The 16,743-nt window shown below is 36.0% G+C and overlaps 1 protein-coding gene across 2 annotated transcripts in view; it reads left to right on the top strand.

The window, feature by feature from the left end:
- RDX (radixin) overlaps nt 1-16,743 on the top strand; it is a 92,388-nt gene that overhangs the window by 46,872 nt on the left and 28,773 nt on the right. For both annotated transcript variants that reach the window (XM_024754236.1, XM_024754235.1), the window contains exons 10-11: nt 3,660-3,790; nt 15,480-15,640. In XM_024754236.1, coding sequence (XP_024610004.1) covers nt 3,660-3,790; nt 15,480-15,640 — 292 coding nt within the window. The remainder of the gene's footprint in view (nt 1-3,659; nt 3,791-15,479; nt 15,641-16,743) is intronic.

Raw genomic sequence — 16,743 nt, 5'->3', positions numbered from 1 at the left:
AGATTTTTTTTTTTTTTTTTTTTTTTTTTTTTTTTAAACAGTAACAACCCCATGGTTCCTTTCTTGGATTCCATGAAAGGTTCCAGCATTTCATTAGCAAGCATTTATTGACTGCTTTGTACAGAGTAGGAATTCAGTAATTGTTTAATTCATTTGAATGCCTAGAGGATGTTTTTTATTAGTCCAGCCACATAGGGATTGGCAGTGTTTCAGAAATGGCATTCCAAGTCTTCATTTATTCCCTGCTTTACAGGTCAGAGAGAAATGACAGCTGTGTTTGTGGAAACAATTTTGGTCAAGCCCAATGACAAAGTAGCCAGCAGACATACTTGGGGGAATGCTCAGAGGTATGCTGCCTGTGCTGCTGGAATCTCTTGGGCAAGAACAGTAGCTGGGAAGGGGCAGCAAGAGGCCTCTTTCCCTACAGTACGTTGGCATATGTGGCCATATTCTCTCCCCATAACTCTGATAACTTTTTTTCTTATAGTGAAAATGATCTTATTTTCCATGGGTTATTGGTCCCTGTAGTCTGCGTTCTTAAGTTACTTACATCCAAATTGAATTGAGTTTACAGTTTAGAGCCAGATACCTACATGTCAGTTGTAGGTTAGCTATGGGATATTCTGTGTCATGGCTGGCTGCCTGTATCACTAGGACTCAGCTGGTGTCATGCAAAGAATACAGGCTTTGGAATTAAATAAATCTGGGTTTGAATTCTCTTCTGACACTTGTTGAAAAAGTAACTTCTGACCCACTGTTCTCTTGCCCTTACTATGAAAATAATAGTCCTACTTTCAGGAGTTTTTGTGAGAAATACTAGTGTCAGTATAGAAACATTTAGCAAAGTACCTGATGTTTTTAATAAATAGTAGCTGTAAATAATTCTTAATATTATTAATACATAGTCTGAATAGAAGTTAGTTTGAGAAGTTAGTCTGAATATGTTTTAATCTTCACTTTAAGAAAAATGTAATTGAGGCCATTTGATATTCTTTAAAAAGTAGTATATTTTAAAATACTTTTGGCATATTAGTACAGAGAATTGATAGTTTATTAATGTGTTATTTATTTCTTAAAATAGAACAGCTTGGTCAAATGAGTGTTTCCAAATCCAAACTCTAAGTAAAAATATTTACATCTGTGGTTTAGAGTAATCACAAGAGGCTTGCTTCATGGGGAAAGTGGGACTTCATTTTGAGAGAGACAGGGGTAAGATATTTTCAGAAGATGAAGCTAACCTAAGCAAATGTGTGAAGATAAGGATATGCACGGCATGCCTAGTGGCCTGTGAATGGACCAGTTTGTTCCTCCAACAAGGTTTATGGGAGAAGCAAGCTTTTTCAGTTTCATAAAGGAGACAAGACAGGCCTGCAAAAACTAGGTATCACTAAGAAATGTGGAGAGCCAAAGGCATTTATATTAATTGAATGGGATTAGTTGGTGATGGCTGTAGCCAGGTGAGAATTCTTATTAAGATATGAGACACGGGCTTCCCTGGTGGCGCAGTGGTTGAGAGTCTGCCTGCCGATGCAGGGGACGTGGGTTTGTGTTCTGGTCCAGGAAGATCCCACATGCCACGGAGCGGCTGGGCCCGTGAGCCATGGTCACTGAGCCTGCACGTCCAGAGCCTGTGCTCCGCAACAGGAGAGGCCACAACAGTGAGAGGCCTGTGTACCGCAAAAAGAAAAAAAAAATATGAGATACAAGCCTCATAAGAGCACAGCAGAGTAAACTTTGCAAAATGCTTTAAATATTATAGTCAAGTTAAATATTGGCTATACATTTATTCCCTTTTTCAGTACAAAGACTAAATTTTCCCCCCAACTTGCTTGTTACCTTCTGTCTTATTTCCTGCTTCCATATCTCCTTTACCTCTGTCCTTGAGGATGAACAAATGAAACATCAATAGGGAAAAGCTAAATAACACCAGTGCCTATCTCCGGAAGGGGCCATCTGTGTGCCAGAGCTGTACCTGAAAGGTTCTGAGTTCATGGAATATTATTACAGCCTTTGGTCTTGAGATCTGTTTTGTGGTGTAAGTCCTCATAAAGTGTCTCAGGGCCTCAGGGAGGGAGGGAGGAAGGTAACTAACTGTCTTGGAGAACAGTGGCAACACTGGATTTGATTGAGCAGAGGCTGGGGAATGTTGGGGGTAGGCTATTCAACATCTTAGAGTAGCAGCCTGGCACAGAAAAAAGCTCTTGGCTATACTTAGCAATTCCTTGAAAAGTACTGTGCTCTTGCTTTCACAGACAAGCCTGCCTTTTCAGCTTTCTAAAGAATACAGAAAGGTCAGCAGCCTCTGCGGAGGCCACCAGGCCCTTGCTTTGCTCATGGAAGTTGGAAAACTCAAACATTTCCTTAAACCTCAAGCACCCCTGTCTTCTAGAGGGGTGGGGGCTCCCAACTTCTTATGTCTCTTTACCTGTGTATACTCTTACAGGTTGAATAGGATAGGAAGAAAGAGGTGAATGTGCTGCAGAGTGAGTCCAAGTCTTGGCGGCAGAGGGGTGCTTAGTTACTGACTCCTGGCTGTTGAGAAAGTACCTTGTAGGGAATTCTAGAACAGAGGTGGAGCTCCTCTCACATAAATGAACTCCAAGCCCTAGATTATTAAATGCTGTGAGGATTTATTAAAACCAGCTGGAGAGGTATGATCACCCTTACACTTAAGGGTCTATCTCTTGCCAACTTGCCACAACTGTACCTGTTTATCCCAAAACTGGGTTGATTCTCTTTTCATGTTGGAGGCATATAGGTACTAGGAGCTGTAGGAATTTTTAAGTTTAGATTTATTGAGTAAGGAATTGATAATAAAACTTTGCTGGTAAGCTTATCAGAGACTGCAGGTTGAGAAACTACATGGTTTGGGCCTGAAATTCAGAATTGACATCAAATGGCAGCACTGTCTTTTAGAAATATTTAGGTATATTCACATAAGTGTCAGATGAAGTCATAATCGATTTTTTTTTTAATGAGAGAAAATTATTCCCATTAAAGTAGACAGTATTATCTGATAATTAACATAGGGTCTCTTATTCATCATTATACTTCTGGCCCTCAACATAGAGTCCGACCCACAGTAGGCCCTTGGTAGATGTTTGATGAGTGAATTTGGCTATATTTAGATATGTACTGTCATTCTAAGGGATTTGTCAAAGGAGATTAAACTGGTTTGTCATCTTGTATCTAAGCATAAGTTGGTACTACCTTAGAAATTAAACTTCTATTAATTAATTGTTAATGGTCGAAAATTGTTGCCCTCCCAGGTTATTTTGCTGTTTAAAGTGAAACAGCCTTGTTTACTCCCTTCAAGCCTTTGTTACTTCCCCCAGTGGAGGGCTCCTGCTAATCTAAAGAAGGCATGTCCTTGGGTATAGCAGCTGTGCAGTTAACTCCTTTTGTGCTGACATGTAATTTACTGTCAAGAGTTCATTTTAAACAGTCATTGACTGAACTTTTTGCAACCTCACAATTGTGTATGTAACAGTGTAGTCCTATATTCTTAACTATATGAGTTTTGAACAAATCTGAGTATAATGAGGACTGTTAAAATATTTATGCTGTAGTTTCTTAGTTGATTCACAGCTGGTACTTAGGCTTCATATGAATATTTGCATATATTAATTTGTAAAAGCACAATTGTAATTCCTTTTAAGGGCGCAATTAGAGAATGAAAAGAAGAAAAGAGAAATAGCAGAAAAGGAAAAGGAAAGAATAGAACGTGAAAAGGAAGAGCTAATGGAACGTCTGAGGCAAATTGAAGAACAGACATTGAAAGCCCAGAAAGGTAAAAGTTTCTTTTTGGCACTGGATTCAAAATTGTTGCTCTGTCATCAGCTAATAGTATTTCTTACTACTGTTAAATCTTATTTGTCTTATCTAGAATAATTACATTTAATTGCCAATTTAATACTTGGTGGAATTACATCATAAACACGTTTAAGGCACATTCAACTATACAAGGCTCATATATTCTTTGTCTTTCATTTACTTAAGCACTCAAGTATTTTTATGTGTACCCTTATGTATTATGAATGCCTGTATGTAGTAATTTATTCCTATCACTATTCAGGGTTCCATAAACAAAAACACGTTTTCAATACTCTCTGGTACTTAAACAAAAGCATTTTATGGATATGTAAGAACTTCAAGGCGTCTAGGTAATTAAAAGCATTTTAAGCTATTCTGACTATTTAAACTCTTCTGGAACTGTCTCTAAATTTAATTTCAGTATATTAAAAAAATGCACAACACATAGAAGTGTTTTGTTTGTTTGTTTTCGGTAACATGTTTGGAAGAACCTATGACCTAGGCAGTAGGTAACCAAAATGCTACAGTGTATATATAGAAAGGATACATTGGATTTAGAGAGTGTGGTTTATATAAAGTAACTCTAGAATATACTAATTTCAAACAAGAAATAGTGGGGAGAACACAAGAAAAAAGATATTGAGTAAAATAGGATGTTATGTGCCTTCCTAAGCAGTAAGATCTAGGGGATAACATGAAAATCTACATTATTTATAAAATTAAATTAATACCTGCTTTTCTGACAACTAGTAGGACCAGCCATTCACTTCTGTTGGAAATAGCTAATGATCTTAGTTAAGGTTTATTTTCATTCCTTACATTAGCCTACCGTGGTGGGGGGATGCTTTTGAGCAGTGGGTAGAATAACTTGCAGATGGGTAGCTAGAGGAGGAAGTCACAAAGACTGTTATAAATCCACAAACTGATCATTCCAATTGCAAGATGATTGGAAATAATATTTCTAAGAGAAGAAATAGAAAAAAAAAAACCTGGATTTTATTCTGACTCATTAGAAGCCTCATTTCTCAGAGCTAGAAAAGACCTAGAAAGTATTTAGTTTAAAGCCCAGAGGTAGTAAAGAGACTTATTTGCAAACCATAACACAAGGGTAGAACTTGTTTCCTGAATTCCAACTTGATGCTGTTTCTCCCACTCTAGGTGCTTTTTCATCAGTTAAAAAAGCAGACATTTGTGATGCGCCTACTTTGTGCTGTGTTTTTGAAAGACAGATATATAGCATGCATGGGAGTGAAGCCTGTGTGGTTGACAGAAATGAGATGTATACATTAAAAATATTAATAAAGTGAGGTAACATGTACTAAGCACCATGTGAAGAGTATGAGCAATACTCTTAGAGGAAGAATAGTGTAAAAAAAAAAAATCTGGAGTATACTAAAGTGTGTTTTTTAAAAAAGGAACGTTTAGGGCTTCCCTGGTGGCGCAGTGGTTAAGAATCTGCCTGCCAATGCAGGGGACATGGGTTCGAGCCCTGGTCCGGGAAGATCCCACATGCCATGGAGCAACTAAGCCCGTGCACCACAACTACTGAGCCCGTGCTCTAGAGCCCGTGAGCCACAACTACTAAGCCTGCATGCTGCAGCTACTGAAGCCCACGTACTTAGAGCCTGTGCTCTGCAGCAAGAGAAGCTACCGCAATGAGAAGCCCGCACACTGCAACGAAGAGTAGCCCCCCACTCAACGGAGCTAGAGAAAGCCCGTGCGTAGCAACGAAGACCCAGTGCGGCCAAAAATAAATAAATAAAATAATTTTTTTTTAAAAAAGGAAAGTTTAAAGAAATGTATGATAGTGCTCTGATTTTAAAGAGAAGATTGAAGGATAGTACTTTTTCATTTACATAATACATTTTCTTAGAGAATAGCTATTTACTAAATCTTTCAATCTTATTTATTTAGGATGTATAATAAAAATATTAATGATTTACATACAGAAAAGTATTCAAGTAAAGAAGCACCAAAGAATATAAGGAAGATAAAACATAAGAAAGAATATAGAGCATGCCTGTCAAGACAGTTTCAAATCAGTCATCCTAAGGCAAAGGACATCCAGTTTGTGTTTTTGTTTGTTTTGTTTTGTTTTTCTAATAATACAGCTTTTCCAGGCCGTCCTAAACTCTGCACGGTTGTCTTGTAATTTATGCTAAATTCTCATTCAAATGCAGTAACTCTGGTCATCTAAATCATGATATTTAGTAGATAAACCCATAAGTGTTTGTGAAAAGAAACTTCCATACTTCATTATTGTCATTTTCTTGAAAAAAATTTTATTGAAGTCATTATTTGAAATGTCATAAATCATTAAATAGAACCATTCTGACATTTTGCATTGCCATAATTCATCATTGTTAAATTATTTAGCTTCCTTTATCATTCTTTTAACCATCTTTAAGATATATTGGTGACTATATTTGAGATACAATACAGCCAAACTTGCATTTAGTCACTATTGCAACAAAAATCAAAGTGAATTTCCACCTTCACAAAGACAAACCACAGGAAAGAGTTGGGGGTATAGTGATTTCATTCATTCTGGATACTTGTTAAACACTTAGTACTTAATAAGTACACCCAGTACTGTTCTAGGCATTGTTCCAGGTATTGGGGATATAGTATTGAACAGATAAGTTTCCTACTCTCATGTAGCTTACAGTTTATTGAGGAAAGACAGAGTAATAAAATTAACAGATAATAAAAATCATCTTATGTAGTTCGAAGTGCTGTGAAGGAGATAAACAGGATAATGTGATAAAAGTAGTAATAGTAAGTAGGAGGGGGTTTAGGTATGCATTGTTTACAAACAGGAGCCAAGCTTTAATTCTGTCATTAACTTATGACCATAAGGAAGTCATTTTAGCCTCTAGATTTCCTTATGTTCCTAATTTCTAAAATGGAGGTAAATAATCCCTAATTTAGCTTTTTGAGATTTTTTGATATATAAAGTTATATTAAAGTTTTTTGTTGTTGAAATTTTTTCATAGGTATAATAATGTGCATACCTCTTAAGTGTAAGGCTCAATGAATTTTTACAAAGTGAATTTATTTTTGTAACTACCCAGAACAGGATAGAGAACATTACCTGCCCTCAGGGAACCCCACCTTGTGTCCCTTTGCAGTCATTTTTTCACCCCAGATGTATATCATTCTGATTTATATCATCATGAGGTTTAGTCTTACCTTTTTTTCTAATAGCTCTGTTGAGATATAACTTACATACCACACAGCCATTTGAAGTGTACAATTTAATAGCTTTTAGTATGTTTGCATAGTTGTGCAGCCGCCATCACAGTTTTAGAACAATTTCATCACCCCAGACAGAAGTCGCATACCTGTTAGCAGTCGCTCCCAGTTATTCCCAGTTCTCCCTCCCTCAGCCTTAGGCAGCTACTAATTTACTTTTTATCTCTATAGACTTGCCTTCTGGACATTTCATGTGAATACAGTCATGCAAAACGTGATCTGTTGTGACTTGCGCTGAGCATAATGTTTTCAGGGTCCATCACGTTTTAGCATGTATCAAGGACTTTATGCGTATAATGCTACATTTTACTTTTTCATCAGTTGTGTCCACTGTTGGCCGTTGTGAATATGCTGCTATGAACATTTGTGTACAAGTTATTGTGTATCTGTACGTTTTCATTTCTTTTGGGTATAAGCCTGGGAGTGGAATTGCTGGGTCATATGTTTAACTTTTTGAGGACATGTGCATCTGATTTCTAAAACAATTATATGTCATTTAACATTCATACCAGCAAGGCATGTTTTCTCCACATCCTCACCAACACTTGTTAATATTTATCTTTTGGATTATAGTCATGATAATGGGTGCGAAGTGGTATCTCATTGTGGTTTTGATTTGCATTTTCCTAATGGCTATTGATGTTGAGTATCTTTCCATATCCTTATTGGCCATTTATGTATCTTCTTTGGAAAAATGTATTTTCAAATTTTCTGCCCAATTTTCAATCATGTTTTTTTTTGTTGTTGACGTATAAGAGTTTTTTTTAATATTTGTGTGTAAATCCCTTATCATATATCAGATATATGATATGCAAGTATTTTCCCCTGTTCCATGGGTAGTCTTTTCACTTTGTTGATGGTGTTAAATTTGGTTTTAAATTTGGATGAAGTCCTATCTATTTATTTATTTTGGCTTTTATTGCTTGTGCTTTCAGTGTAATGCCTTAGAATCATCTTGCCTATGTTTGAACTACATAGAAATGAATTCATGTGTACTTTTGGCCTCTTTTTGCTCAAACTTATGCAGGTAGCTGTAGTTTGTTTTTTCACATTGTTGTGTAATATTCTATTGCATGTATTTACCTCAGTTTATGCATTCTACTGGTGATGGACATTTGTAATATTTCCAGTTTGGGGCTATTATAAAATAAGGCTGCTATGAGCATTCTTGAACATAGCACTTGGTGTACATACCTACTAGTTTGTGGGATGTACACATCTAGGAGCGGAATTTCGGGATCACAGCTGTATAGAGCTATAGTAGATACAGCCACCAGTTTCCCAAAGTGGTTGTATCAAATTTCATTCCTACCACTGCTCTACATCTTCATCATTACATTCACCACTCATTATTATCAGGGTTTCTTTTTTGTTTTGTTTGTTTAGCCATTCTGGTGGATACAATGAGTACAGTGCATTTTCTTGATGACTGATGATTTTGAGCACCTTAGCAAATGCTTATAGCTGTCTGTGAAGTGCCTTTTCACTTATTTTGCCCATTCAAAAAAAAAATTGGATTTTCTTCTTTTTCTTATTGATCTGTAGTAGTTCTTTACATGTATTGTAAAAACATCTCTCCGTGGTTTACCTTTTTACTCTCTTAATGGTGTCATTTAATGAAAAGACAGTCTTAACTTTAATCTCCATTTATCACTCTTTATCACTCTTTATGGTTGTGAATGTATTATTGTTTACTACCTCCTAGAAACTTTGTTTTACCTTTCACATTTAGGTCCACAGTCCATATGTAAATGATTTTTATAAGAGTCAAGGTTTGTTTTTTCCCGTACATATTTCTAACTGACCCAGACCCATTTATTGCAAAGACTTTGTACCATACATAGCATCATCTTTGTCACAAATCCAGAAGTCTGTATGTATGCATCTGTTTCTAGACTCTTTTCTGTTCCACTTATCTATTTGTCTATCCTATTGCCAATGCCACAGTGTTCAGTTACTAGTTGTACCTAAAAAGATTTTTAACTGACGTGTCATAAATAAGTCATAGGTATATAATAAAATGGTAGGAAGCATGTTTCAAAGACAAGGCAACTCTTGGGCTCCCATGTTACTTAACTTTATCTTTTATCTTTAATCCTTTATGGTATTAGTTGTTAATTGTTACACATTATATACTTTCATAAATTATAATCCTGAAATTGAGAAAAGGAAAATAATTACTTGATGAAGTTAATACAGAGAGCCATTTAGTTTATAACAGAACAAAGTCTCCAGAAGAGTTTAATATCTGCCAAGACTGGACTTATCCATTTAAGTCAACAGACTGAATATTCTGCATATTTCACAGAATAAACCCTCTCCTCCCATGGTATTGCTAGGTGATGCACCTCCTGGATCATCCCTGGGTTGGTAGTTTTCTCTTTGTCTGCTGTATTAACTATACTTTTCCTTTCTTCCCATCTCTGGTAGCTTCCTTTTCTACTTATTCACAATCCTTTTCTTAATAGAGAGCTCCTGGAGAGGAAGTTCTGGGGATGGAAAATCCAGGAGAGGAAGATCAGCTGTTGAAATGTCTTTGCTGCAAACCTCTGTGGATTGAGGATGTGATAACAGTTTCTCAATGTGATGACAAGCTCTGTAACTCTGATTTATCTTCTAAGTTGGCATTTATAATACAGCTTTTCTGTTGGGTTTCCCACCGCTGCCCAAGTCTGGTCTTTTCAGATTTTCTTCCTTTAAGCTTTCATTCTCAGCCACAGGAGGAGCTTCACATGCTCTTCACATTTGCAGTATTGCTGTTTATTTGGTGGTTAGAAATGTTTTATCTTTTTTGAGGTGGGAAGGGGGCTTTTTTTTTTTTTCCTTCAATGCATGATTCTAGTGCACTGGCTTACTGTTTTGTTAAAATAAAATTAGTAGTGTATTTGGGTCCCTTGTCAAAGAGCTCCTGAATTTTTAGCTGGTTTTTCTTTATAGAGGGCCTGTGGATTGTGAACCTAAATGTTAAAGGTAGAATGAAGTTTCTAGAAGGTAGTAAAGGAGAGAATGTGTTCATAACCATAAGGAAAAGATTGATAAATTGAACTTTTATAATTATAAAGGGGACTCTGGCCCTTGGCATCTCTGCAGAGGGTTTGTAGGACTCCTGAACATCTGTTTCTACATTATTGTCAGTGTTCCTCTGGCCGTTGATTCTTTCCCCATGCTTTGCTTTTTTTCCACCTCTCCTAGATGAGCAGTGTCAATCATAGTTATTTTAATGACCTTGCTTGCAAACTCCAATGTCTGGATAATCTATGGGCCTATTCTATAGTCTGTATTCCCTTTTTGGGGTGGGGGGAGGGGGTCAGGGGCTCATTTGGTCCTGTCTGGTATACCTGGTAATTTTGATTGAATGCCCAACATTGTATATGAAAAGTTATAGAGACTTTGGATGGTGTTATTTTCCTTTAGAGAGGATTTAATTTGCTTTTGACAGTCAGAATATGTGCAGATCACCTGGATAGAGTTGAGCTGGGTTTCAGGCTTTGTTAACGTTGGTCTCTTTCTGGTTTTCCCATTGCTAGTCTAGCCCTTTGGGGGTGTCATCCGGAAGACTGCATATTTACTGGGGCCCTTCTGTCTTAGAGGGCCTTGAACTCCAACCTTTGACTCCCAAGCTGCAAAGAGTGTTAATCTGTCTGGTCACCTCTTTACCCTCTTACAGCTGCTTTTTGCTTGTTTCCTTATGTGTGCATTTTAGGAGTTGGCAAATGTCTTGAGGGGAAATACACATAGATTTTGAGACTTTTCTGTTTACTCCTTTTCAGGATCTTGTCCTTTCAAGCCTTGGATGCTTTGGCAGCCCCAAAGTCTAAATCTCTGTTTTCTTAGCCTGATAGAATACTACAGGCTCTGCCACTATTCCACTCTACTGGGAATATTATATACCTGTTTCTTTTGCATATAAAATAAGCAAATACATGATATACACACAAAGATATGTTTTTCTTTCCACTTCTTTCTCTTTTTTTTGTTGGCAATAATCTCAGATTTTATTCAAAAGCAAGACCGCCCACCCCAATTACTCTGGTTATCCCTTCATAATGAACATATCCTACTTTTACAAAATTTTTCCTTGTGCCTACTTCAGTGAATTTAAAAATTAATTTATTGTCTCAATTATTTTCTAATTGTTTGGCTGTGGAAAATTGGCATATTAGATTGTACTGCCTGGAACAGCAACCAGAAGATCCCCTATAAACTTGTTAGAAAAGTAAATTCTCTGGCTCCATCCCACATCTATTGAATCAGAACCCGTAGGGGTGGTACCCAACAATCTAGTTTAACAAGTCAGCCAGGAGATTCTGATAGAAACCATTTGAGAAACACTGGCATATGAGAAACATGTGCTATTTACTTAATGGACAGGCAGACATGGAAGTGAGGGAATATATCAAATAAGAAAATAAGCAGTGACCCAAGTGCTTTGACTCTAAATGGGTACAGAATAAGAATAGCCATGAATGAGACTCATAAACTGGTTCTATTCAGATACATATGAACTGCCCCTCTCTTCTGCTTGATTTCCATGAGCTTATGTTAGTGTAAAACCCCAAGTACATTTGTCTTGGGCAGATCTGTAAATTCTTCAGCACATGGACACTGTAGAGAAAGTAGTAGGATTGACCATTTCCTAATCATCTCCCAGGCTGCATTACCCAATACGCAGTCTGTCTACGCACATGTTTCTGTCATCTGCCAAGCAGGGGCAGAAAAAAAAAGTAATATATAAATATATTTATATAAATAAGTACATTTATATAAACATAGATTTTTATATAAATAAATATGTAAAATCTTCATTTTGAGTAATGTTTTTTAAAAGTACCAAAATGGTCATTAGAAAAAGCAAAACATTTTTGGCCTTCCTTATATCTTTTTATGACTTTGCATTGTTTTTAGTTTGATTGCTGGGACTAAGGCTCTAGATATAATTTTTCAATGCCTGAGGCCTTACAGGGTTTTAATCTGGCTCAGATTCTCCACTTCCACTTCTTTCTTAAACAAAAGGTACATATATCCTTTTGCACCTTGCTGTTTTCAGTTACCATTGCTTAGATGTAGTACAGGTATTCTAAAATTGCTTTTTCAGTAAGTAATTTGTAATCATATTCTTAATTCTATGATTTCTAAGAATTTTGATAATAGAACTTTTATTTGCTTTCTTTTTTTTTTTTTGTAATAGTTCTTTTCCCAGGGTAAAAATAAACTATTGCCCTAGACTGGAAAGAGGAAGAAAAAAATCTATAATCTTCTGAGATATTTTTTTATTATTATTTTTTTTTTACTAATACTGTTACAATTTTTATAGCTTCCAATCTTTGCCCTTGGGGGTGACATAAGAGTTGATTTGGCTTGCCAAGTCTTAGACCTGTCAAAATCAAGTGATGCTTGTGTTCAAACCTGATTGAGAAAGGGAAGCTTTCACAAATTTTATTAGCTTGAACTTAGAATAACTTCCCTGGTCTACACTTAATTAACTTCCATAACCATCTACATCAATATACTGTGTACTGTTAATGAGAGAAACAATTTATTCTTGTAACCTTTCACCTTTGTCCTGAAAGAACTGAGATTCTAAAAGAAGCCAGATTTCCTTCGTACTCTCTTCTCACATGCCAGACCTCAAAAATTGTAGGTTCTTGCTTTTTTTGACCCAGATAGGCAAAACATTGATACTATTCACATTTCTCATCTAATCCTTCTCCTCAAGCGCTTCTAACTGGATCCAAGGTCTGGAGGGATGTTTGTTTCATAGAAATATATATATATTTTTTGGCCATGCCACGGACCTTGAGGGGTCTTAGTTCCGTCTTAGTTCCCCTGACCAGGGATTCAACCCAAGGCCACAGCAGTGAAAGTCCCGAGTTCTAACCACGGGACCTCCAGGGAACTCCTGAAATATTCTAATTTGTGGGTTCACAAACTTTTTCTTAAAAGGCTGGATAGTAAATATTTCAGGCTTTGCAGGCCACATGGTCTGCTACAGCTATCAGCTCTCCCATTGCAGCATGAAAGCAGTCATGTGCAATACCTAAACAAATGAGATTGTGTTCCAGTAAAACTTTATTTACAAAAATACGGCATTGGGTTGGGTTTGGTCACTGAGCCATAGTTTGCCAATCATAGTTAACTGGAGAGGAAAGAAAGAGATCATTGTGGGATATATGGCACTTCAAAACCTTCCGTTCTAGACTAGAGACTAGAGTAGATTTGAAGCTTTCAGTTCATTTTCAACATTAAAAAAAATTAGAGTTTTGTGTAATTCTTAATATACCACAAAACAACCATTGCTCTGTCTACTATTCCTCAAATTAATACTTAGTACAAAAAAACTGTTAGAAAATAAAGAATATTTTGAAATTTAACTTTGTAACCCAGGCTTATTTTTCTTTATTGGCTCATAGTACAGAAAGAATTTTTATTATGAGAGAAAATAAGGCGTTTTCATTTGTAAACTTTTCTTATTATTTGTTTGCTTGTTTAGAAGGAGGATACAGCTGTGAACTTTGTGAGCTTTATTTTATGTATTAGTCAGCCAGATGGAAAGAATGATCATTAAAAAAGTTAGATGGGCTAGCTCTGATGTCCAAGTTTTAGAAGACATATACTAAAATGAATAATCCTAGAATTTAGCTTCAGTAACATCCTTCATTATACACATTTCATCTTTATAGCCAAATAGTCACGTAGAAGTTTTACATTTTATCTAGAGTTTAAAGTCATTTTTCTTCCCAGTCTTCTCAAAACCTCCCAAGTCGTAACTGCAGTTACTTAAATTAGTTCTGACCAAGAACAACAAAATGGAGAACAGTAAGGTGACTTGTACATTACAGTTAGCTTTCAAATCTTTTGACATACAGATTTTCAGTTTTTCCTTTTTTCTAAAGTATACAGAAAGGGAGAGTCATTCTTTGTAGAACATTGCACCCATCTTAATAGATGACATTCTCTTGTCTTCTGTCACAGATGTCCTTGCTATTGAACAAAGATTGTCAGAATAATACTTAAAATTAGTACTTTCAAATTGATTTCAAATCTTTTGGCTTTGTGCTAGTAATATTTTCCTTTCTCAACTCATTAGAATAAGAAAAGAGAATTAACTTTATGATCTGTACATTTATGGATTAAAATTCACCTCATTTATCTCCAAATATTACTTACTTGTCTTCATGCTTGAGGAATGGATATGTACTAATAACTCTAAATTTTCAGTAATTCATATAATTCCCATCAAAATTCCTGTTTGAGTCAGTAAGTATTCAGTCTTAATGTCTTGGGTTTACTTACCTAATACTTAGTTTAGGTAAGTAAAAACTTATTTAAATTTTAAAGTGTGTTATTTTATAGACTTTTGAAACAGATGGCAGTTTGTTTAGGTAAAAACTTCAAAGAGGTTTTTTTAAAAATTTTCATTGGTGTATAGTTGATTTACAATGTTGTATTAGTTTCAGGTGTTCAGCAAAGCAAATCAGTTATACATATACATATATCCCCTTTTTTTTAAAGATTCTTTTCCCATATAGGCCATTACAGAGTATTGAGTAGAGGTCCCTGTGCTATACAGCAGGTTCTTATTAGTTTTCGATTTAATATATAGTATTGTGTATGTGTCAGTCCCAATCTCCCAGTTTATCCCTTCTCCTCGCCCCGCCCCATCCCCTGGTAAACATAAGTTTGTTTTCTACATCTGTGACTCTGCTTCTGTTTTGTAAATAAGTTCATTTGTACCTTTGTTTAGATTACACATATAAACAATATCATATGATATTTGTCTTTCTCTGTCTGACTTACTTCACTCAGTTGCTGCAAATGGCGTTATTTTGTTCTCTTTTATGGCTGAGTATATAGGTACCATTGTATATTCCATTGTATATAGGTATCACATCTTTACCATTCATCTGTCAATGGACACTTAGGTTGCTTCCATGTCCTGGCTGTTGTAAATAGTGCTGCAGTGAACATTGGGGTAATATATCTTTTTGAATTATGGTTTTCTTTGGGTATATCCGCAGGACTGGGATTGCTGGGTCATATATTGGGATCTTCCCGGATCGGGGCACAAACCTGTGTCCCCTGAATCGGCAGGCGGACTCTCAACCACACTGCGCCACCAGGAAAGCCCATGGAGAGTATTTTTTTAAAAATAAAATAAAGGATGTGCTTCTAGCTTTATGACATAACTTGAATTACAGAGAATTTTCATTTCTTTGCATTTTTGAATTGTGTAATAGAGTTTTAAAAGTTATTAGGTTTTTGCCAAGTTAAAAACAAGGTAATGTTCATTTGCATATGTGCTAATTTTAAGAAACTGTACAGATTAGATTCCTTGCTACTATTTTGACTTCTTTTGATAATGAGAAAATTAGAATTAATCATTGTTTTGGGGGGATACATATATTTGACAGAACTAGAAGAACAGACTCGAAAAGCTCTAGAACTGGACCAGGAACGAAAACGAGCAAAAGAAGAAGCAGAAAGGCTTGAAAAGGAGCGTCAAGCTGCTGAAGAGGCCAAATCTGCTATAGCAAAACAGGCTGCCGACCAGATGAAGAATCAGGAGCAGCTGGTAGGGAACCTGGGTTCTGTTAGGGGAAAAGAAAAATTCAGACAAAAGCATGGACGAAATCGGTTCCGCAATTTCAGAGTGTTTATTCTCTGAGCACAAAGGTGTTGGTTAATTACGTTTTCAAATCCCCTCACTGTGGTATGTGTGCACTCACTGCAAGGAACTTATATCTTTTTATTCGAATGTATTTTAAAGCAGTAAGTAGAATAACAAAGAATTATGAAAACCATAGACCACATGGACCATTTTCTGTATTCAGAGGAATACCCATCATGACAAATGAAATACCAGTGTAAAAATAGACAATTTGGAGGTTGCAGTATTTAGTACAGTAAATAAATGATCAGTATTGTGCAGCCACTACCAAAAGTGTGTTGTAATGTATCCAAAATCAACAGTAAAATTTTGTTTGCTAATGAGTGCCAGTAAAATAAGTTCAAATAATGGAAACTTAAAAAAACCTTTGTAAAATTAAGTATATTATACCTTCTGGAAAGCAAACCAACGAGACAAGTGTGGAAATAACAAAGTGTGGAAATAAGCCTAAAATGTTTATTTCTTCTTTTAAAAGGAAACCTAAAAGTAAAACCATAAAAGTTACATAGAGCCTGTTGCTAACAAAAGATTCTGATTTGCTTAGATTTTGTATAAGCCACTGGCATGTTTTGCTTTAGATAAGTTGACAATTACGTATATTCTAAACCCTATAAGATAACCATAGGCTAACTATAAGATAGATCATAATTGATTGGGGTTTTTTGTGTATTTAGTGGACTGGCAAATAATGAGGAGTAGGCATGACACCTAGAAGATTTGGGATTTAAATATTGGTTTAGGCATTTACTTGCTATGTGTCTTTGGGTCTTTCTGAGCCTCAGATCACTCCCTTTGAAAAAAGGAATAATACCACCTAATAGTATTGTTGGGGAATTAAGAAAGTGCTGTTTAAATTATAAAGTGTTACGTAAATAGAATTCTTTTTCCTTCTGTAGGCTTTAACAGATAGTTTATTTTATTTTATTTTATTTTTTGCGCGGTATGCCGGCCTCTCACTGTTGTGGCCTCTCCCGTTGCGGAGCACAGGCTCCGGACGCGCAGGCTCA

The sequence above is a fragment of the Neophocaena asiaeorientalis genome, unplaced genomic scaffold (assembly GCF_003031525.2).
Source record: "Neophocaena asiaeorientalis asiaeorientalis breed wild unplaced genomic scaffold, Neophocaena_asiaeorientalis_V1.1 scaffold21, whole genome shotgun sequence".
Lineage (NCBI taxonomy): Eukaryota > Metazoa > Chordata > Mammalia > Artiodactyla > Phocoenidae > Neophocaena > Neophocaena asiaeorientalis.
The sequence above is the reverse complement of the archived record's forward strand: the minus strand, read 5'-3'. Positions and strand labels throughout refer to the sequence as shown.